General features: G+C 48.6%; 1 protein-coding gene across 2 annotated transcripts in view; it reads left to right on the top strand.

Annotated features, from left to right (window-relative positions):
• Nucleotides 1-23,016, top strand: part of ABTB3 (ankyrin repeat and BTB domain containing 3) — a 239,971-nt gene that overhangs the window by 169,051 nt on the left and 47,904 nt on the right. The window contains exons 1-2 of one of the 2 annotated variants that reach the window (XM_037513684.2): nt 14,581-14,730; nt 14,856-15,008. In XM_037513684.2, coding sequence (XP_037369581.1) covers nt 14,630-14,730; nt 14,856-15,008 — 254 coding nt within the window. In that variant the 5' untranslated portion in view covers nt 14,581-14,629. Of the gene's footprint in view, nt 1-14,580; nt 14,731-14,855; nt 15,009-23,016 lie in introns of those variants that run through there. The other variant, XM_054696080.1, reaches the window with a different exon arrangement.

Raw genomic sequence — 23,016 nt, 5'->3', positions numbered from 1 at the left:
ATGATAAGGAGGGAGAGGGCACAAGTGACCATGTTGTGGGTTTGAGGGGATCTTGAGGCCTACTTCCCAGAGGAGGTGACATTTGATCGGTATCTTAAAAGATAAGTAGGAATTATCTGGATGGAGAGAGGGGAAAGACAGAGGATGGATAGAGAGAGGACACAGCAGCAGGAGCACAGGCAGTGAGATAAGCGCAAGCTCATGTGTTCCAGAAACGAGTGGCCACTGGGTATGGCTGGAGCACATTGGTGTGCTGGATGGGCTGGAGGGGGCACATGAGTGACCACATGGGTCAGGACTAGTTAATAAATGATCGGCCCAAAGACTTTACGCATTTCTCAGATGACCACAACTACATGTTAGCACATTCGTCCTGGTGACAATGTAAATGGATTGGAGAAAAAAACTAAATCAGGAAATTATTATGAAAAAGATGCAATTGTCCAATCCTAAAAAGACTATATAAAATGACCAATTAGTGAAATTAGAGTGTTGGATTCCTAGGATGGGGAGGGATCCAGAAGCCACTTAGTCAAACCACCCACTGGGTGTTTGGTGGATTTCCTTACTAGTGCCCTTCCCAAGGGAGTCTCCAACCAAGACCCCGGGCCTGGAGGCTTCCTCCCTACCCCAGTTTCAGAGAGCCAAGACCCTCTGAGGTCTTACTTATGTGGAGCTGATATCTGCACCCTGGAGCTGCCAGGGTGGTCCTCTTTCTCTTCCTTGGGGCTTCCAGAACCAGCCCACTTCCTATTTAAGATGCAAGTTTTCACTGTTTAAAACGGCTGTCATTTACTGAGCACTTTCTGTGTGCCAGACAAGCCAGCAGTGTACATATTACCCCATTTCTAAATTGGAACCTGGGGCTCATGGACCATGGGACCCGCTGAGATGTGGTCAGTGACCCGGTTCATTGGCAGCACCAGGATTAAAACCCACAGCTGTCTGACTCCAGAGCCTGCACTTTTAGAAACAGCTACCAATTTCACTTGGCAAACATTTATTTAACACCTACTCCCTGTCCTGGGTATTATAGAAGGGAACATCTAAGATGAATAAGCATAGTTAGTAAATTCCATGGTTGCGCATTCTGGTGATTTGCACATTGCAGTGAACACTCAGCTTGGTGAGAATGTGTACTTTGCTTTGACTTGCAGCTTGGCTATTTCACAAGAGGAAGGTGATTAGTGGTTGGTCCATTGCACGGGCCTGAATTCTACTGGGAGCACTGGGGTAAGTCCAGTGCAGCAATCGAACCACAGAGGCCAAGCCTGGAGGATACAGAAAGGTGGAAGGCGTGAGACCGGTGCATAGAATCAGATTTAAGTAAGCAAAGCTTCCACTTGAACAAAGAGAAATATAGGAAGACTGAGAGGTTGGAAGCTGAACAGGTGTAAGGAGCTCTTGAGAAAAGACATCTGGAGCCCTGCCTGAGCAGAGCATGTGTGCAGGAGCTCCCCCTTTAGGCAGCTTTTGGTGTGGCTCCAGTTTGGCTGGAGGATTTTTTTTTTTAATATTTTATTTTATGTAATTCTTACATCTTTTTTCATCTTTGCACAATGTATGCATTTTCATTTTGGTTATATTCCCCATACAATTCCCACCCCCCCCCTTATTTTGACCCTATTCCGTCCCCTCTACTCCCCCCGCCCCATAGTGTGTCTCTGGTTTATAGATGCTTGTTGATTTTGATTTTTACTTTGTATTGATTAGTCTTTTTCCTGGTCTCTTAGGTTTTCTAGATTCCTGCTATGAGTGAGACCATCCGGTATTTTTCTTTTTCTTTCTGGCTTATTTCGCTGAGCATGATCCCTTCCAGCGCCATCCATGTTGCTGCAAACTGCATGTGTTTATCTTTTTTGATTGCTGGAGGATTGAAAGGGGCAGGACCCCAACAAGATGAGGATTTTGTTAGCAGATTTACTCTCCTCGTTGTGTTTTTCTTAATGTGTTGTTTAAAATGGCAACAAATTAGACTATATGCAGTAGATGTCTGAATGTAATTCTTCCACATCATCGTGCTGCTTCGCATATCACCTCGTTTATCTTCAGGCAAGGGAGGGGGATCTAAGGCTTAGGTGGCATCTTCGTGTTTTCACCAGCCCAGCAAGCCAGTGCCTGCCAAATCCTGACACCGGTGCAGTCCAGGAGAAATGCTGCTTGTCCCCTGGCCCCAGGCTCATCCCTGGATGAGACTTGCTTTGGCCAGCCATGGGTTTCACACACACCCTCTGGCTGGTAATTAGCTGCTCTGTCTCCCCTGAGACTGGCCCCAGAAGTCAACCCCTTTCCTTGCTAATTTGGAGAGAGAGGCTGAAGGGCCACTCCTGAGAGAGGATTGCACAGATCGTGGTAGGTGGGAGGGGACACATCCAGCCCCTTCCCATCTCACCTGACCATCTGACCTGAATGTTTTGCACGTGTGGACAGAGGGCACCCTGGATTACTGACCTGTATTTAGAGCTCTTGCCTAGATGGCACCAGACCCAGCTTAAGAAATAGCCTTTTGGTGGGCCTCCCCGGTGGCGCAGCGGTTGAGCGCTGGGTTGCAAAGCTGCCGGCGACCTCTGCGGCGCCGGTTCGATCCCCGGCTGCTCCCCGGCCACAGGAGGAGGGTCCCACATGGCGCGCAGACCTCTCCTGCCATGCCCGCTGCTCCCCTCAGCAGTGTACTTCGGTCCTTCTGCCTGCTCTGCTCCCCGCTCTGGCTCTGGTGAATTCTCTCACCCTCCCGCGCTTCTGACTGTACCCAGTGCATGTATAAACAAAACGAACGAACAAACAAACAAATAAATAAATAAAAACATGCCTCTATAAAAAAAAAAAAAAAAAAAAGAAATAGCCTTTTGGGGTTTCCTTTGATTAAAATCACAAGCTTCCTTCCTGGTTTCTGACATCCATTATTTGCAGATTCAGAAGAATATGAAAGCAATGATATTTAGTCCAAGAAGTAAATTACACATATGTTTTCTTCTCAGGCACATGAAGTTCCCATAAATCTGATAAATGGCCAAATGGCTGTTTTGTGTGGGTACCCAAACTGCCTCTTTCCTTCCCTGGCTTCTTCCTTGATTTTTAAGTCTCCCTGGGGATTTCTCTTTTCTCTCCTTTTTTTTTTCTTTCCGCTGGGAAGGTTTATACCATTTTCATGTCCTACCCTTTCAAACGATGCTCCCACCACCCATTCTACATGTGACATTCTCAGTTAGTCTTGGAGCTTTGGCACCACCTGAGATAGATGATCTTTACCTAGTCATCACTTATGTCCAGTCTAACTCTGAAAAGGATTTGATCTAGACTCATAGTATAAGTTAGATGTAACAAAACCAAAAAACAGGGATAACAATACCAAAAAAAAGTGTCATTAATACTAAAGACCACTGTGCCAGAAAAATCTCTCTTAAGGCTTTCTTATTACAAGTGAATGTAAAATGTAGCTTTGAGTTCCCTGGTCTTCAAGGCAAAAAGGGAAACATGCATTATAAAGCACTCGACATCTAATTTAATCACACACACACACACACACACAACCACACTACATAATCTTGACCCAAAAAGCTGTGCAAAGAAAGATTTATTAGGTTTAGCCCAGGACTGATACTCTTGGACATTTCTACTAATCTTAAACATGTTGGAAGCTTTTTAAAGGAATCTATAACCAAATCTAGGAGTCTAGTGAAATCATTGATCTATGCTCAGTGAACTAGGGGTCTTTTCAAGTCACACGTTAACATTTGTAAATAATAACATTACATAAAAGTGTCCCCACCCCAGGAGTCTAGAAATCATAGCCCATTCCTATTTAAAGAAAGTCTTAGAGTTCTCAGGGCCCAGCTTCCTGCTGAGGAACTGAAACTTCTCAATGTTCAATGGCTCAGTCAGTGCCACACTGGTCTTTGAGAAGTGATATAAAAATGACTAAACACATAGCATTTGCATTCTGGCAGACTTGGGATCAAACCCCAACTCTACCCCAATAGCTGTGGGAGCCTATGTGCTTCTGAATCTTGTTGAACCTCAGTTTGTTTATCTATAAAGTCAAGATGATGTTCACAATTACCTGCCAAGGCTGCCTTTATGATTAAATGAAATAATAAACATTTCAGCCCTTGCCTAGAATCTAGAATATTATAACCTCTCAAGAAATAGTGGCAACTACAAAATCTTGATGATGATGATGATAATGATTATGATAAGGATGATGACAATAACGAAGAACAATGATGATGATAATTAAGAAGATGAAAATGATGATAAGAAGATGATGATGAAGATGATGTACATCATGATGGTGGATAAACGAGGTCAAGAGTTCATGTTGTCTAATATCTATCACAGCTCTCTTTCCAGCCCCCCAAAATACATGCCTTAGAACTACCCTACCCAGCACAGAGGCCACTAGCCACAGGTGGCTATTTAAAATAATTAAAATTGAGCAAAATTAGAATTCTTGCTAATTTTGCACCCACATTTCAAATGCTCAGTAGCAATATGTGACATGCATCTCTCATATTGGACAGCATAGATACACAACATCAGGGCAGAAAGGTTTTTTTTTTTGGTTTTTTTTGTTTGTTTTAATTTTTTAATTTAATTTTATTTTTATATTCCCCTTACAATTACAACCCCCTTATTTTGACCCCAAGCCCTCCTTTCCCCGCCCCCACCCCCCCATAGAGTGTCTCTGGTTCATAGTTGTTTGTTGATTTTGATATTTTCTTTCTTATAGTTATTCTTTTTCCTGGTCCCTTATTTAAGTTTTCTAGATTCCTGCTGTGAGTGAGACCATCCGGTATTTTTCTTTTTCTTTCTGGCTTATTTCACTGAGCATGATCCCTTCCAGCGCCATCCATGTTGCTGCAAATTGCATGTGTTTATCTTTTTTGAATGCTGAGTAATATTCCATGGTGTATATGGACCACATCTTCTTGATCCAGTCATCTATTTTTGGGCATTTGGGCTGTTTCCAAAGCTTAGCTATTGTAAACAGTGCTGCTATAAACATAGGGGTGCAGGTGCTCTTTGGAGTTGATGTTTCTGTGTCCTTTGGGTAAATACCTAGGAGTGGAATTGCTGGATCATATGGAAGCTCCATCTTTAGTAGGTCCAGAAATCTCCACACAGCTCTCCACAGTGGTTGGACCAGTTTGCACTCCACCAACAGTGCAGGAGAGTTCCTTTTTCTCCACAACCTCCCCAACGTTTGTTGTTGCTAGTTTTTTTAATATGTGCCATCCTCACTGGTGTAAGATGGTATCTCATTGTGGTTTTGATTTGCATTTCCCTGATTACAAGTGATGTTGAACATTTTTTCATATGCCTGTTGGCCATTTGCATTTCCTCTTCAGAGAAGTTTCTTTTGAGCTCTTCCAGGGCAGAAAGTTTTATTGGAAGCTCACACACAGGCGCGAACACACATACGCCTAATTTCCTTGGGTTAGTATTTCTGTTATTTTATGTATTTCAAAATAGTATCTTGTTATTTTAAGCTAAAGAGAAAGTTCTCTAGTCTCTTCGCTCTGCTTGTGAGTATGCTTGGTACCTGCAGAGCCTGGAGGATAGGCAAGTACACCGTTGGTCAGTAGCAGAGTCTGCTTTAAGGTACACTTCTGATTCAATGCATGAGTCATTCCATGGTGGCCCAAGAGGCCCAGGGAATCAGCCCTCTTAATCTATGTTTTGATAAGAAGGTTCTGAAAGATCAGGGCTGCAGTGTGAATTTAATCCATCCTGCCTACAGCAAATGCAGGGTAATGTGAGTTCAAGGGATTTATTACCAAGAAAGTAGAATATCCTTTTTCTCAGAGCCACAGCTCAGTGGCAGAGCCACCAAGGGTGGCATAAGGAAGCTCTAGACCATGTTCAAACTCTCCTTTATATCCTCTTTTGCTGCCTGGAAAAAAGAAATTGTGCACAGTGTCTTAAATTGATCTGTTCATGGAACTGTGCACCCCTAGGCAAGTTAGATGACCTTTCTGTGCCTGCATTTCATTATCCGCAGAATGAAGATGATAACAGTACTTACTTTATAGTTCCGGTCATTAGCCAACAAACCAATGAAAGAAAAATGCAATCATGCCTGGCATTTAATGGGCCCTCAATAGTAACTGTCTTTGTTGAGCGTTTATTACATGCTAAGCACTTTAGAGAGATTCTCTCACTTGGTCTTCACAACCCCGTGGGGTGAACTTACTGTTTCTCAAGTGTTACATGTGTGGAAACTGAAGCACAGAGACATATAACTTGCCCAGGGCTCCACAGTTAGCAAGTGATGAGAGTGGGCTGAAGTGTTGGGCCTTCTGTCTTCAGGTTTCATGCCCTTTCCAAAACCAGATTTGTAGGCACAGTGGGTTTCCCTTGTGCAGATTTTTTATGAGAATACTTTTGGAGGCAGGGGCAGGTCCAGATGACTCCTGGGCCCATCCTGGTCTTTGCCTTGACCAGGCCAGGTCCAGCTCTTTTTTTGTTTTTAAAGATTTATTTATTTATGCATACAAGAGCTGGGGCACCGGCCAGAGTTGTGGGGGCCATGAGAGGATTCACCAGAGACAGAGTGGGGAACAGAACGGGCAGACTGACTGAAATACACTGCTGAGGGGAGCAGCGGGTAGACAGGAGAGGTCTCCTGTGCCATGTGGGTTGCTCCCTGGACAGCCTGGGGATTGAACTTGTGCTGCAGAGGCTGTGGACAGCTTCATAGGTTGTGTCTTAACCCCTTGCACCACCAGGGAGGCCCACAGGTCCAGATCTTTTAGGCTTCCGGAGCCGCTTCGCCCAAGATGTGAAGCTTGCATCCTCTGCCACTGCTGAGATGTTTATCTTTTGTGTCCAAGGTTTCAGGGAATATTCTGCAGCAGCCTCGAACAGAACCTGTGGCTTCCCCGCTTCTGAAGCCACGGTTCCCCTCCCAGGGCCATTTATATCCTGCACCCCATCATCATCCCACCCATTGGAGATCAGGTTCTCACCACAGAGGTCTCCGCGCCCCTAAGTCAGGCCCGGCTGTGGTGTAGCCAACAGCCTCAAAAAAAGAGGTACAGCCGGGTTGCTGACTGCTGCGTGGTATGTGAGGCAGCATCTCCTGCAAAGCATCCTGCAGTGCGGAGTTAACCTTCTCCAGGGTGGAGGTGGGAGCATCAGAGTGTGGGCATCAGAGACGCCTGCAGAGAATGCAGATGCCTGGTGTAGTCAGCTGACTAATGGCCCCCAAAGATACCCATATCCCTGAAACCTGTGTTATTGATAAAGGGAAAATGTTTTTGCAGATGTGATTCAGTTAAGGGTCTTGGTGGGGGAGAAGGAGGGTTACCTGGGTATGCCCTAAATCCGAACACAAGCTGACAGCAGAGGGAGATTTGATACATTGAAGGAGAAAAGTTGATGTAAACACAGAGGCAGAGACGAGTGATGGAGCCACAAGCCAAGGAATGCTAGAGACAGGCAATGGCTCTTCCCCCTGCCCTCTGGAGGGAACCAAGGAACATGCATTCTAACCAGATCTCCAGGTAATTTGAGCCCCTCCCCAAAGGTGGGGCACTAGATGGAATGTCTAGACTGAAACTCTGGAGACTGGTGAGTTTTATACTCCATGACTCTTGCGCCTCTCCTCTTCCAGGTGTGAATCAGGGCATGTTGGATGTGTATGTGCTGTGTCTGCATGCTTGGGAGATGCGTGATGCTTGGGAAATGCAGAGGGGATATGGAGGTGGAGTTATGGGACTGCAGTTATGGGAGCTAAGTGATGGAGACTCGTCCTCAGGGGAGCGCATGGGGGATGGGTGAAGGGGAAGCCTTCTTCTCCATTATGGAGGGGAAGATGGAGGACAGGGGTTATCAGCTGTTTGTCAACAGGGAGGACATTGTTTTAACCCTGTATCATTTTTGTTCTGCCTGAACCAGCCTGTACATTAGCACTCCATTTGCAGCTCTTCAGCCTGTTTAGAATGTTTGACAGGAAAGCCAAAAAATGTTCTGTGGTCAGTTGCATGCACCTGCGGCCCCATTAGCAGAAATCACCTCTTCACCCAGGGCCCCGTGGCACCTGCTCCCTGTCAGGGGATTGATGTAATCACCCCATTGATGGAACCGACTTTCACACTTCAAGGGACTTGTCCATTTGGTACAAAAGAGCTGAAAGCAGTGACCTACCCATGGTGCCTTTGTGTTCCAGGTGCTGTGTCTGCTTACTCGGGAGGTTGGAAGGTGGTCCTCCTTGCAAGCCAGCCCCCTGCCTTCTCCCCTGTCCTGGCCTTTGTGTGTGATGGTGAGGTAATAGGTCAGTGTAGACAAGAGGAGGCTGCCTTCCTGCTCCAGGGAGTCTCGCTGCACCCACCGCAGGTGCGGGTCGCCAGGGCTGTCAGAGAAGCAGAAACAAAGGGCTGTCGTGACAGCAAGGGCAGAGTGGAGGCCGCAGCTCAGCAGGCAGCATCCCCTGCACTGGGAGGAGGTCAGTCCTTTTTCTCTTAAAACCTCCAATGCCTTAGCCAGGGTAATCTGCTTGACTCCAAGTCCACCAATTTAAATGTGATTCTCACCTCTTAAAGCTTCACAGCAGCACTCAGACCCGTGTTTGATCAAGTATCCGGGTACTGCGACTTCGCCAAGTTGACTTAAGTATGTACATCCCAGGAGGATGCGAGACCTGGTCATGCATACAGACAGTGGGATAGGTGCTTGGTTCAGGACCAGCATCTCTCAACCCCAAGAGAAAGATTCTACATCCTAAGGTTGTTGAAACACGAAGCAAGGATCCTCGTGGGAGGTGGATCCCACCACCACCATAAAAGCTGAAAGCACTGCTCCCCTCAGCAGTGTATTTCAGTCAGTCTACCTGTTCTGTTCCCCGCTCTGTCTCTGGTGGATACTCTCACTCCCTGCATCTCTGGCCTGTACCCCAGCTCTTGTATGCATGGATAAATTAATCTTTTTTTTTAAAGATTTATTCATTTATGCATACGAGAGCTGGGGCACAGGCCAGAGATGCAGGGGGTGAGAGGATTCACCAGAGACAAGAGTGGGGAGCAGACAGGAGGATCTACTGAAACATACTGCTGAGGGGAGCAGCGGGCGAGACAGGAGAGGTCTGCTTCACCATGTGGGTTGCTCCCTGGCTGGCCGGGGATTGAACTCATGCTGCAGAGGCTGCAGATTGCTTCATATTGGGTGCTTAACCCGTTGTGCCACCAGGAAGGCCCTGGATAAATGAATCTTTAAAAAAAAAAAAAAAAAAAAGGCTGAAAGCACCAGACACTCGCTCTCCCAGCCTCCTTTCTCTGGGCACAGGCTGGTGAACTTAGGCACAGTTGATCCCATGTCCCAGCCCAACTTTAAACAGGAGATCCAGATACCAAGAAGATCCTTCTTCCATTTCCTTGTCTCCTGGGCCTCTGACCCCTCTTGCAGCCCAGCTCTAGCTGCCTTCTCCCCCTTCAACACGATCATGGAATTCCCCTTCCTTGCTGGCCTGAGTCACAATTCTGCCGCGGGCACTACCCTGGTTACTCAGAATGTAGCCCACGGACCGGCACCTGCATCAGGCCTGGAAGCTTGTCAGAAATGCAGAATCCCAGGCTCTGCCCCAGCCCACTGGAGGAAACTCTGCATTTCAACAGGATTCCAGACAATTCACATGCACTTTCAAGTCCCATAAGCACTCGCCTAGAACATGCCCTTTGGCTCCTCCCACGCCGAGCTATCTGCCATGAACCACCCTCCTGGACATCTGACCATTTTGTAAGGTAGGGTTGTCTCTATGGTAACCAACCATGGCCCCCTCTTTTCTCTACCATTTTCCAGGCCTTGCTAACCACTGGTATAGTAAGATTACAATGAATATTGCTATAGAAACCGGTCCTGAATACCGTCTACTATCAGTTTTGCTGCTTTTCCTTCACTTCCCATATCGCTCTAGTCACAACCTTCCTCAACCACAAACATCTAAATTCCTCTCCAGCCTAGGAAAGACTCAACAAATAACAGAGATGGGGGTGAAAAGTCAGGGCCACACAATTTATAAAGGAAAGGCATAGCAACTGGAGAGTTTGGCATCGATTTGAAAAGAGGCGAGAGGTGCCTTGCAAGGCCTCTTCCTCCACCGGGCAGAGAGGCGGTTGAGTGATGCTAAAACACCCTTGGTGATGATGATGATAATAACTGCCACTTACCAAGCACTTCCCTGCTACTTTCTATTCCACTCATACAATAACTCTCCATATTCATTTTCTAGGGGCTGCTGTCAAAAATAACCACCAACACAAAGGCTTAAAACAACACAAATTGGTTATCTGAAAGTTCTGAGGGTCAGAAATACAAAATCAGTCTCACTGAGCTGAAGTTAGGGTGTTGACAGGACAGGCTTTTGGGGGGGCTGGAGGGGTCAGGGGAATCTGTTCCCAAACCTTTTCTGGCTCCTGCAGTCTGCAAGCCATCCTTGGCATGCAGTTTCTTGTTTCTTGTCCTCACTCTCTCAATCCCTCCTTTGACCATCTTGACTCCCTCTTAGAAGGACCCTTGTCCTTATAATTCAATAGGTAATTCAAGATAGCGATCTCTAAAATCCTTAACCACATGTGCAAAGCCCATCTGGCCAGTTAGTGTCACATTCACGGGTTCTGAGGATTAGGATGTGGACATCTTTGGGGCAGGTCATTATTCAGTCAGTCACACCCTGTGCGGTAGGAACTATGGTCCTGGTTTTGCCGCAGAAAGACAGGTGTGACAGTTGAAACACCTTGTTCAAGGTCACACAGCTGGATGGTGGATTCCAGCTCCACCTCTCCATCAGTCTCTCTCCAAAGCCTGTCTTCTAACCTCTGCACCATCCAGCCTGCACAGAATTCCTCTGTTGTTGTCACTAAGTTGAAGGACATGAACTGAAAACTGTCAACTCTCCAAAGAGTTTGAACTTCTCATTGAAGCACTTCTGCCAGAGACTAAACCCTCAAGTTCAGGGAAAGACTTCTTGGGCCAGGAACCTTTTGTTCAAGTTTGCTTCAAAAAGTCAAACCACAAATGTACTGCCAGGGCTTCCAGAACAAAAAAACAAAACAAAAAAAAAAAACACAGACTGGATGGCTTCAACAGCAGAAATTTATTTTCTACAGTCAGTTCTGGAGGCTGAAAGCCCAAGATCAAGGTGTCGGCAGGTTTAGTTCTTTTCTGAGTCTCTTAAAAGAAAAGGTTTGTCGATCTCTGAAATGGACCATCTGATCCCAACCCTCCCACTTGACAGATGGAGACACTGAGAGCCCACAGGCTTACAGACAAGAGCCAGAGTCTGTGAGTCACTGGCACCTTCAGAGCTGAAATTCACTTCTGCTGGACCCCAAACCAGGCATCTCCCACATCCATTCAGTCTCTCAAGCACCCAGCCCCTTCCCAGTGAAACCCCTTTTCTATTCTGGACAGTCGCCCTCAGCACCTACTCTCTCCCCAACTCGGAGAGGACCCATCCTTGAATGTCTCCACCCCCTACTTGAATCCGAGCCCACAGCCTTCCTGAGCTGACTTGCTCTCTTGACTGTGCAGGGAGCCCACCTAGCCCTTCTCTTCCCTTCTAAAACCTCTGGCCCCAGCCCACAGGGCTCTTTGAAAGCCGTACCTAAGACATCAGTGGCCACTGCCCTCTGTGAGTTGACCACGTCCCCTCTGCTCATCTCAGGTCACCGGCCATGGATTATCAAACCTGCTTGCTCTAGAATTCCATGGGGAGCTTATATAGAATGCTCATGCCTGGGGTCCCCTGTTGCAACAAAACTCTGGGGGTGAGATCAGGGTTATGGCCCTCTGCACACCTTGCCCCATGACTCTGGTGTTGAACACAGCCTGGGAACCACCTCATGGAGCCAAGAACTCCTCCAGCTCCTTCTAGATTTTAGTCGTGACAAACAACTTCGGAACAAAGTAGACAGCCAGTGGAACACATTGTCCTCTTATTGTCCCTTTAAAAATACATCTAGGACAAATGCAATCTTATTTTTCCCTCGGCATTCAACAACTGCTCCTTAACTCAAGGCCTAGAATTCTTCCCCATCTCCAACTCCTCCAAAAAGAAACATCACCAACGAAATTATTCTCCGCCCCCTTCCAAGTACACAAGATAAGAGATTTTTAAATGAGTTGTTGGCAGAGAATTCACGAGCTTATAAACTATTAAGGTCAAAGTGATAGAAAAGGGCAATGTTGAAAGGAGAGGACAGTTAATAGAAAATTCCAGAGCAAGCTGGAATCCTAGGCTTCAAGGCTTCTTATGCCAGTGCTTGCCAGCCATCTTGGTGAAGGTGTTATTTGGGAGGCCAGCAGAGTTGTTTTCTGCTCTTTTTTGGTATTCATCAGGAGCTGATGCACGCCCCAAGCCCGCAAATAACATTAAAAGCAGCAGTGGCCTAAGGGTAGCCTGTGATAGAGACACAGCTCCCTGCTCCCAGGGACTGGGGTGCTGGGGTGTGCTTGGGGCCACTGAGCAAAGGAAAAGCAGGGCTGGGGATGGAGGATGCCATATCTGAAAATCAACCTGGAGGGAAGTGCCCTGAGCACCCGGGGCTGGTTTCAGCAGTGATGGAAACATGGTGACAAAATAAGTCCTGCTCACCTGAGACAGTAGAATCCAATTCAATTTCAAGTCAGTGTGTGTTTATTGAGTGCCTGATTCAGTTCAGGTGATGGAGAGAATGAGGGAATGAGGGCGACAGACTCAGCAGCAGGTCGATTCAGGCAGAAATTCCCTGCCCTCGAGTTCCATGGGTCCAGAAACTCGATTTTATCTGCTTTGGCCAGTAAGAAATTGGTAAATCTTAGTCTGTTTCGTGAACAAATGTTTATGAAGTGCTTACAGCCTGCCAGGCAGTCTTGAGACTGCAGCTGCATCAGTGGACAGAGCAGGGCCAGGTCCCTGCAAGGTCAGTGAGGTGGGCTGTGGGGTGGGAGTGTCCCTGGGGGGCGGAGTCATCAGAAGGAAGGTTTAGGGAGAGGTGGGATTTGAACTATGCTTTGACGGGTAAGGAGTGTGTGTGGATTTTTACAGAATTGAAGGTTTTACAGACAGGGGGCTGAGGTGCATGGTTGGGGGTGAGCATGGTGTGCCATCAACTGTCTGTCCAGTCAGCCTCCCTGGGGGTAACAGGTGCATGTTAGGTAACAGAGTGCATGCTGGGAAGCTGGATAAGAGAATGCCGGTATCACACGTTAACCTCAATAAACCTTATCTACAAATGGGTATGACATAACTAGCTTGTAGGTTGATTGTAAGCATTTCGACGAGGTTATAAATGGGATTAACTGAAATGAATAAAGCCTTCACTGATCGCTGTAGTGGACACTGGACAAGTAGGTCTGACTTTAGAAAACTGAAACCTGTCCTCAAAAACTTGGTAGGACCATGACATGCGTGTGCTGTGAGAGAGGGCCACGGCCTTGTAAACCCACCTTTTCGCACCCTCTTCTGGCTCCCACGCTGGCCTAAACAGCAGCACCAGGGCCGGGGGGGGAAACAGGAGAGGTCCTAGAACTTATGAACATGACCTGGCCTGGCCTCCTTTAAAGGGCCCCCCAGGGTCCCTCTGGCTTCACCCTAGACCCAGCCCTGCTGAATGGTAGGAAACCTTTGTGATCTACAGAGTGTGTTTCTCAAAATATGATCCTGGTCTGCCTACATCATGGTCATAAGGGCTGCTTTTTAGAGTTATATTCATCAGCATGTCTGGAAATAAAGCCGGGGAATCTACATTTATGCACAAGTGATTCCCAGGCCCTGTAACAGCATTTTACAGCTGCCCTTCCAAGAGTGTGGTCCCCCAACTCAGCACAATCACATTACTCAGGAACTCTTTAGAAATGCAGCTTTTTTGCCACCTCCCCTGATCCGACTGAATCTGCAGGGGGTGGGAGAGGGGTGGCTTGCAGCTGTCTGTGTTTTAACAAGCCCTCCAGGTAAATTCCCATGAGACGGGTTTTAGACACTACCAATGTCTGGACCCGGCCTAGAACAGAATATTCGGAATGGGGCTCAGGTATCAGAATTTTTTTTTAAAATCCCCCATACACACACTCGCAAGAATCCTAATGTGAGGTCAGAATTTATAATCACCGCTGGAAGAAATAGGAAAATGGCGCAGATGTGTCACACTGAGGAAGCTATAGCTCAGCCATCAGCATACTCTCCGACCATTACAAGCTGAAACCCCGCTGTGGCCCCACTGGCTCCCCGAGCTGCTGAGTGTAGCCCAGCCTTGCTCAGGGCCCCTCTTTGCTGTGTCTTACGAGGTCACTGCCCTGCCCCCTGGCCTGGCACCTGCCTGTGGACTTGGCTCTCTGCTTTCCCAGGCGCTGAAGCCCTTGGCAGCCTGCTGTTTGGGCAGCACTGAGGCCTGGGAGAGTTCCAGAAAGATGAGGAGGACAGGCCAGGCATGGGATGGCAGGGTTGGAGGACACCTTAGGATGGGGCCCCCAAACCAGGCACGGTGCATATCAATAAAGCCAGGAGTTTCCTGGGCTTTCTGGGAAGCCCCAGACCCTGTGCTTGGTGCTTTAAGTGAGTCATCGCCTTAGCGCTCACATGATCTCCCCGGGAGACAGGACTTGCAGAAGAGTTCCCCAGCGCATTCTTTGATCCTCACTTATCCTTGTTTTACAGATGAGGAAACTGAGCCCCAAAGACTCCGGAGACCCCGCCCCAAGGTCCCCGGTGCGCGCGGGCTGTCTCCCAAGGCTCTCGCACCTCACCGGAATGCAGAGGCAGGGTCCCCAGGGGCCGCGGGGTGGAGGGGTGGGGTGGGCGCGGAGCAGGGGGTGGGGCTGAGCCGGCAGCCCCGCCACCTCCGCCCACCCTAACGCGCGGCCCCGCGTCCCTCCCGCTGCAGGCCCTTCCTCGTGCTGCCGCCGCTGATGGAGTGGATCCGGGTGGCCGTGGCGCACGCCGGCCACCGCCGCAGCTTCTCCATGGACAGTGACGACGTCCGCCAGGCGGCCCGGCTGCTGCTGCCCGGCGTGGACTGCGAGCCGCGCCAGCTCAGGTAGGGCGGGGCGCGCGCGGTGGGGGTGTGGGGGCGCCCTCGGGGTAGCCCCTCCCAGGCCCTGGGCTGGGAACTGAGGGCACCCACCCTTGCGCCCAGCCCTGGGCACCGCGATCGCTGGGGTGCGGGCTCCGCTGGTGTTACTGGCAGGCGCGGACTTAAAAAAGCAGGTTCCCCAGTTGCAGGATAGAAGACCCAGGAGTCTTCGATTACGAGATCTTGGTGTTTAAGAATTGTTTATAGTCTTGCTATTCTGTCTCCCTCTCTCCTTTGCCTACTCCTCTCCCTCTACAGTAAGTAAATTATGGTTTCCCTATAGATCTGTGCAAAGCCTTTCAGACTCGCCTCTCCAACTGGGGAGAAGCGCACCTCTGCTTTTTCGCGCGCCCGGGAATGGAGGACTTCGGTCCATTTCTCACGCCTCTAGCCAGGGCGCTCATGGGGTGGGGATTGTTCATGGGCAGCTCAGGCACCCCATGCATAGGGACTCATTTATAGTCAAAGCAAAAGAAATAGATCAACTCATTCAGCTGAGTCAGAAGTTAAACTTTCAATGCAAAAAGCACATAACCCATAAATGTGCGTGCGTGCCTAGTGCGTCCAGCCCGTGTGAATGTGAGCACTTGGCAGGTGCACACACTGTCTCAGTTCCCTGCACTATTTTCCAGGCGGTCACTGTCACCACCTTCAAATCCCCGCTCACCACCTGATGAGGTACTGCCCTTCTGCCAAAGTTTAACCCGTCCTATGACCACACTGCAGATTTCTGGCCTCCTGGGACCTGACTGGTGGGTCTGCAAGGAAATGGAGGGTTTGCAATAGAAAACAGACCCCTGAGGTCCCAGGCGTGCCCTTCAGTCTAGAGCATGCAGATCAGAGTTGTCATTGCTGGCAGTTATTGAATGTCCACTGTATGCTGGGAACCATTCTAAGTGCTTTACAGGATCAATTCTTATCTGTTATCCCACAAACCGTATGAAGTGGGGTCTGTTACTATACCCACTTTATAGATAAGGAAACTGAGGCACAGCTAGGTGACATAACCTGCCTGAGGTTATAGGACTAGGTTGTGGTGGAGCCAGAATATGAACTCAGGCCTCCCAGGCTCCTGACCCATAGTTACAAGCATTGCGTTGTATTTATCCTCGGGATTCAGTCTAGGCACTTTCTGGCCATGCCTCGGTGCCTTATGCCTTGTCACCTACAGTAATAGCAGGTCTCAGGGAGAGGCTAGGGAGCAACCACTTATTGAGCACCTACTAGGTGCCAGTTATCAGTGGCAACAAGAGATTTGCTTTTGTTACTTGACTCCTTTAATCTGAAGCAGCCTCCCAGATTAGCATAATGGTCCCATTTTACATGTCAGGAAGCCAGTGGTGGGACAGCTGGTAGGTGGAAGTGCCTGGACAGAGAACCTTGTAGCTCCTGCTCCAAAGGCCATCGTTTGCCCACCAGACTCTCCTGCCACTTGCTTCTCTGGGTGGCATCCCCCCTGCAGGCTCACTACCACCATCCCTGCTCAGTCCCCAGCTCCAACCTGGGATGACCTGGAGACCCCAGCTCCTCCTTGCAGAGAGCCAGGGCCTGCGGGGTGGGAAAAGTCACTGTTTTCTTAACTCATGTTGACAAAATATTCCTTGTTTGCCGTGCTTTTAGGGGACCCCACATCTTAAAGGTTAGGAGCCTGGGCCCCAGAGTCCTATTGCCTGGGTCCACATCCTACTGTCATGGTTAATTAGCTACACAGCCTTGGGCAAGCTAGTTAACCTCTCTGAACCTTAGTTTCCCCACCAGTAACATGGAGATAAGAACAGTCCCCCTTGGAGGTCAGTGTGAGCAGAAAGTGGGGTTGTGAACATGAAGCACCTATACAAATGATGCCTGAAATAATTACAGACACTCATACCTTGGTATCGCATTTTAATTCTGAATGGCTTTGAATACTTTCTCAAGTGAGCTTCAGAACACTTATTATCTAGGAAAGTAGTGGGCCCATTTTACAGAAGAAGAAATCAAGGTCCAGCAAGATTAGGTAACTCTCCCAGCATCATAAGCTATCAAGTGGCAGAGCCAGGAGCCAGATATCAAACCCAGACATCCAGAGATGTAACCAGTTTTTCTGTCCTCTTCCTTAACACCCATCAGTCCTCTGGGAGACTCTGATAACCTTCTTGCAGATGGTTCTATCCCTTATAATTCCATTGACTGGACCTGAGCTTCAAAGGCCACTGGCCATCTCAGCACCTGCCTCCAGCCTGGAGCTTGTACTACCTGGTCTGATGACCAAGTGTCTGTCATTCTGACGGTCACACCAAGGATTTCTATTCCAATGTCCTTCCACTTTGAGGCCTCAGCCCTGGTATTTGGAATGCAAGGATGATATCCTGGCAGGCCAGGATGCATGCAGTGAGAGCCAGGAAGCAGAGACAGTCAGTTCCCTTTGAGTCGCCAGGCTATTTTTGTCATTTGCGTGCAGAAAAAATACAAATTAATTGTTCCAGCTAAATTTGCATCAAGTTTGGAAATCACTTTCAAAGAGAAAACTAAAATGACAAAGCTGGTGAGTTTCCCTAAATAGTAAATGTCGGACTTATTATGTAGCTGCAGATCCAGTTGCAGTAATTGGATTAGAATCAGTACAGTGTGAATCAGGTGTTTTTAATTCAGAGTACCTATTTTTAAGTCTAGTCAACACATAAACAAATCTATACACATACTTACCAATATCATTAATGTGATGGGAAGTAGAAATTACTGTCTCCAATTTGTGAAGACATTGTGTTCGTTCATATAGCCAACCAGCAAGCTGGACAACTTCTCTGCACCTTGCACTAAGCCGTCTAATGGGGGGCTGTCTACACCAGTTGTGTAAGGCAGGCTTCATTATCCCCTTTTCACAGATAAGGAGGCTGAGGCTCATTGAGGTGATGGACCTTGTCCAAGGTCACACAGCTACAGTGAGACAGGTGAGGTCTAGAATGGAGAATCTGGCCAGTGGAGGTAAAAATATTCTCCATCGCCTCCCCAACCAGTTGTTCATATTAGAATTTGCCAGGTAGGCCCCTCGTTCTGAGTGAGAGCTCTCCAAATAAACAATCCTAGAAAAACCCAGGTAGCTTGGCCTTTTAACAAATGCAGGAACTTGGAAACTTGGTGGCTAGAGTGTCAGTGATAATTAGCACTTATAATTACCTACCAGCTGGCTGAGGCTTCCTGGGGGGAGGCAGCCTGGCTACCAGCAGGACAGAGGCGCCCGAGTCAGGGCTTCCCAGGTCTGATGCTGGTGCTGCCATTGATTTTCAGAGTGACCTTGGTCAAATGCAGCTGCAGCCGTGTTTTTGTCTTTATTCAGATACAGTAAAGCCTCTATAGTGATTGGGTGTATTCTAAGGGATACCATTTGATGCAGCTGCAGTATGTAAGCTGACAGGGGTGACCCATTTATTTTTCCTTAATTAAGGCATCAGATAATCTAAACCTGGGGAATTCTGACTTTTTTTCTTGGCCTCTGGGAAATGAGGGTGAGAGGGATGGGGGCAGTGAGGCAGGGGACACTAAGAATAAATAATATATTCTCGTGGAGTTTCTAGGCTTTCTGATTAATTACTGGTTTTGAAACACTTCAGAAATACAGAGTAAATACTCTTTTTTCCCATATTGTTTTCCCCATGTTTGTAAGAGGCAGTATTTCTGCTCTGGAGTAAGTCTGTATTAAAATAAAGGTAGTAAGGGGTGTTCTCAAGTTCTGTCTTAGCCAATAAATTAGAGCCACCAGCAGGCTTGGGTGGGGAGGGGAGGGTCATTAGAACCATGTGCTCACTCCAGGAAATGGCTAACCGTTTTTGCAAGTGTTTCTAAAGTGCAAACCAGGTTCTGGATAGATTGGGTATGGTGCAAAGATAGGAGAATGGACCTGGGGAGAGCTGGGCTTTACATCCTAACCTTCACTCTTTCAGAATATTTACTGAGCACCTGCTAAGTGCACACCCCTAGATGCTCCCTTCTGGGTCTGCTGTCTTCTAGTGTGATCATGGGTGAGTTACCTTGCCTGTCTCGCAAGGCTACACCCCAGCCCTGTAAAGAGGGTGATGACAGCTGCTTCATGGGGTCTGGCCCCTCATTGTGAATTCCACCACTGTTTGATCTGCTACTTTTAACCCTTCCAAGGTCTCCTGAGTACCTTTTAAGGTTCACAGGTTTTGTTATTTGTCTTATGTGGGTGAAACTGGATTCTAAGATGAAGATCATGTCATAACATCTCTTGGGCTGAAATTCTGGTGCCGCTGACACAGCCCTGGAATGACAGCTGTGGGGTGCTGAGGGCTCTCTAGGTGCTGTGGGGTGCAGGGATACCAAGTTGGGGAAGACCCAGTTGCTGCCCATCCTACGAGGACATAGGCCTCGTGCCACTGGAGTTAGTCCCCTCGTTCCCAAAAGCATCTGGCCCATGGGGAAAAGGAGCACCCTGAGGAGGGGGATTCTCCACCTGCACCTTCTCCCATCCACAGGGCCAGGTCTTGTTCTAGGCTCAGAGGAGAGTCCCCAGGACTTACACGCTACTGAGGTGATACAGGCAAACAATAGTGAGCAAATGAACAAGGTGATTTCGCAGCGCGTGAGCTCAGCAAAAGTGCACAGGGTGTGGGGGAGAGAGGAACGGGAGAGGAGGGGACTAACAAAGCAGGTGTTCAGAGAGCATCTTGGGGCCTTGAAGGGGAAGGGACAGTGTCTTGCTCCTGCTACAAGGAATACTTGGTACCAAGGACCCTGACCAGGGGCCTACCAAGGCAGCTTTGGGGTGGGCGTGGGGGGTGAGGGAATCTGGATCTAATCTACACCCAACACTTCCCTTGGTCATGTCCATAACCACCCCACAATTCAGACCTGGGGCCTCCCATTCTCCTGCAGAAGGGCACCTGCCAAGGCTGAGCACCTGGGCTCACACAGGGCTCCCTTGGCTCTGGAAGGCACTTTAACCTCTCACACAGTCAGAAGCGGCTCTCTCCTTTGCCTTTGAGTGCCCTTGTCCTGGCCCGGCTTTGGACAATTCCCAGAGCCCTCCACAGCCTGTCTGCTGGGCTAGCGACCTTGGGCTCCATGGTGACCCCACTGGAACCACTGCTTCCCCCGCACTGGTGTCAGTGCATTAGCGCCTCCTGCAAGACAAGAGCTGCCCTCTCCCTGGTCTCAAGACAGTCGTTCTGGGGCTCAGGTCTCCTACCCCCATAGTGTCAGGGACAGGCCACAGCGCCTGCTCCCAGCAGCCCCGCACTCAGCCTGCACACTGTGTGGCTGGCCTACTATGTGTTGGACCGGTGGGAGTGAAGGCAGGCAGAGAGATCCACAGCAATCACAGAAAAATAGGGTAACGCTCTAATAAAAGGCAGTAAAGACCTGGGTCTGGGAGAGCTGGAAATGCACGGGGTATGGTGTGGTCTGAATCCTGAAGCATAAACAGATCTATCCAGTGGAGAAGGTGAAGAGAGGCGAGGAGGGAAGGGCATTGGAATAATAAGTCCACACAGAGGGAACCCCAGATGCAAAGACCTTGAGCTGGGCTAGAAGTCCGAGATCAAGGTATAGTTGGGGTCACGCTCCTTCCAAAGGAGGAGCCTTCCTTTCTCGTCCACTGTAGCCCTGGCTGTTCCTCCACACGTGGCGACCTAACTGTACTCTCTGCTGCCTGTTCACGCCGCCATCTTCTTGCTGTGTCTCGGGCCAAACTTCCATCTTCTTATGAGGATGCCTATCATGCTGAATTGAGGGGACCCACCCTAACGATCTCCACCTGATCTCAGTCTGCACAGACTTTACTCCCCAGTAAAGCTATACTCACAGGTCTGGGGGTGATTAAGTCTTCGCCGTAACTTTTCAGAACTCACCATATCTTTCAGGGGCGTAGTTGAAACCATCGCGCTGGGGGACAGAAGTAGGAAGAAACCACCTTGATGGCTGGATTTGGGGGCATGTGCTTGTCACAACTACCCCCCATCAAAATTTTATGTTAAAATTGCCTCAGAGGTTTCCATCTTGGGAGAGCGTGTAGCTGAGGAGTGCTTCTAACAGACAGGGCAGAGGCAGGGTGGGAGGAGCCATAACGGCTCGGTCTTGAGCATGTGGAGTGCAAGGTGCTGTCCCACTTGGTTGTCCTTGAGACTGAGATGGTCCATGTCAGGCTTCTCCCCCTGCAAGGCTGCCAGGGAATTAAGGGCTGACCCAATGGTCAGCGGGGAAGCAGAGCACAGGACTAGGAGCAGGACCTTGCAGCCTGACAGGCCAGGTCCAAATCCTGGCTCCAACACTTACTCTGTGTGACTTTGAACAAGTTGCTCACTTCTCTGGGTCTGTTCCTGTATCTGTAAAATGGGAACAATACCCCTACCTCACAATGTTGTGGGAGGATTAAGTAAAACAATATATATGCAGCACTGAGCACCAATTAGCATGGAAATCATGTAGCACACATGCATCCTGGTGAATGCATACTAACTGCATTTATCCCCATTAAATGTGTTATCCTTATTTCTCTACCCACCACCCTCAACTCTGGACTAAGAAAATCAGCTCCTGCTAGTTACCAAAAACAATAGATTCAACTTCCTCTGGGGGTAGGGTAGAAATATGTTGGAGAGCTGGGGTACTATACCATCAGGTTGGGCGAGATTGGGTGTCCCAAGCCCTTCTGCCACTCATGGTGAGTCCCCACAGCGTTCAGGAAGAGAATGCACCAGGGATGACTGACTTAGGGGCCACTGTTTCCACCCCAGAGACTCTTGAGCTCCTCTGGGTGGCTCAGGTTTTATCTTTTCTCTGAAGTATGAGAATTTTTTTTTTTTAAGATTTATTTATTTATTCATACAAGCACTGGATACAGTCAGAAGCACAGGAGGGTGAGAGAATTCACCAGAGCCAGAGCGGGGAGCAGAACAGGCAGAAGGACCGAAGTACACTGCTGAGGGGAGCAGCAGGCGGCAGGAGAGGTCTGCGCGCCATGTGGGACCCTCCTCCGGTGGCCGGGGATCGAACCAGCGCTTCAGAGGCTGCAGGCAGCTTCGCAACTCAGCGCTCAACCGCTGCACCACCAGGGGAGGCCCTGAAGTATGAGATTTTTAAGGCATCATGCAGTTGGGGCCCTGAACTTTGTCCCACGCAGTTGAGTGTCTCCATCGTCAGCTGCATTAAATGGGTCACTAGTGGGAAGAGGCAGCAGAAGGGAAGGAAGACACAAATAGACAGGAACCCTGGTCCCTAGTTAGCTAGGTCTTGTCCCAAGGGAGCAGATATTATGGAGAAGTTTGGGGGCATAGAACATTCCAGAAAAAAAGGTCACAGCATAGACTAACTCAGACAGTTAACTTCCTTCTTTCTTTAGGGCTGGGACAGAAATCAGTTACCTTGATCATGGAATTCACCACAGTCTCTGGCACACATTTGGGGTGCAAAAAGTACTTGTTGAATGAGTGAATGAATGATGCAAGGGAATGTTACTAAATAAATATGTTAGTGATACTATGAGTGAGCAGGCTCATAATATCATTTCCTGGACCTAATCAAATGCAAAAAAATCTTCAACATGGAGACGTTGGTAGACAGGTGAAATTCAGGTGTGCATCTCAGCAAAGAGGCATTTGGGGCAGGCACTGGCAAACAGGGGGCCATGGAAGTCATGGGTGTGTGTGAGATTGTTCCTGGGAAAGAACTGGTAAAACAGTGTCATCATGAGATTAAGGAAGAGGAGATGGGGATCCCAGATCAGGGAAGAGGCCCCCAAAAGTGAGGCCACAGATACCCAGGAAACTAAGGTAGAGAGGACACCAGAATCCATGGTACCCATGCAGAAGGAGAAGATGCAGACTGCAAGGAGGCCACCAGGCTGGGCAGCGAGGGAGCTGTGATGCCCTTGAGAGCAGTGGATTCAACAGCCTGGTGTGGGCGGAAACCAGATTGCAGGCGACAGTGAGTTTGCCAACACTTGGAATTTGTTCTGAGCTTCCAATGTGTTAAAAGC

This window comes from Talpa occidentalis, unplaced genomic scaffold, assembly GCF_014898055.3.
Source record: "Talpa occidentalis isolate TD23 unplaced genomic scaffold, MPIMG_talOcc4v2.1 talOcc4.16, whole genome shotgun sequence".
In the NCBI taxonomy this organism is placed as follows: Eukaryota; Metazoa; Chordata; class Mammalia; order Eulipotyphla; family Talpidae; genus Talpa; species Talpa occidentalis.
The sequence above is the reverse complement of the archived record's forward strand: the minus strand, read 5'-3'. Positions and strand labels throughout refer to the sequence as shown.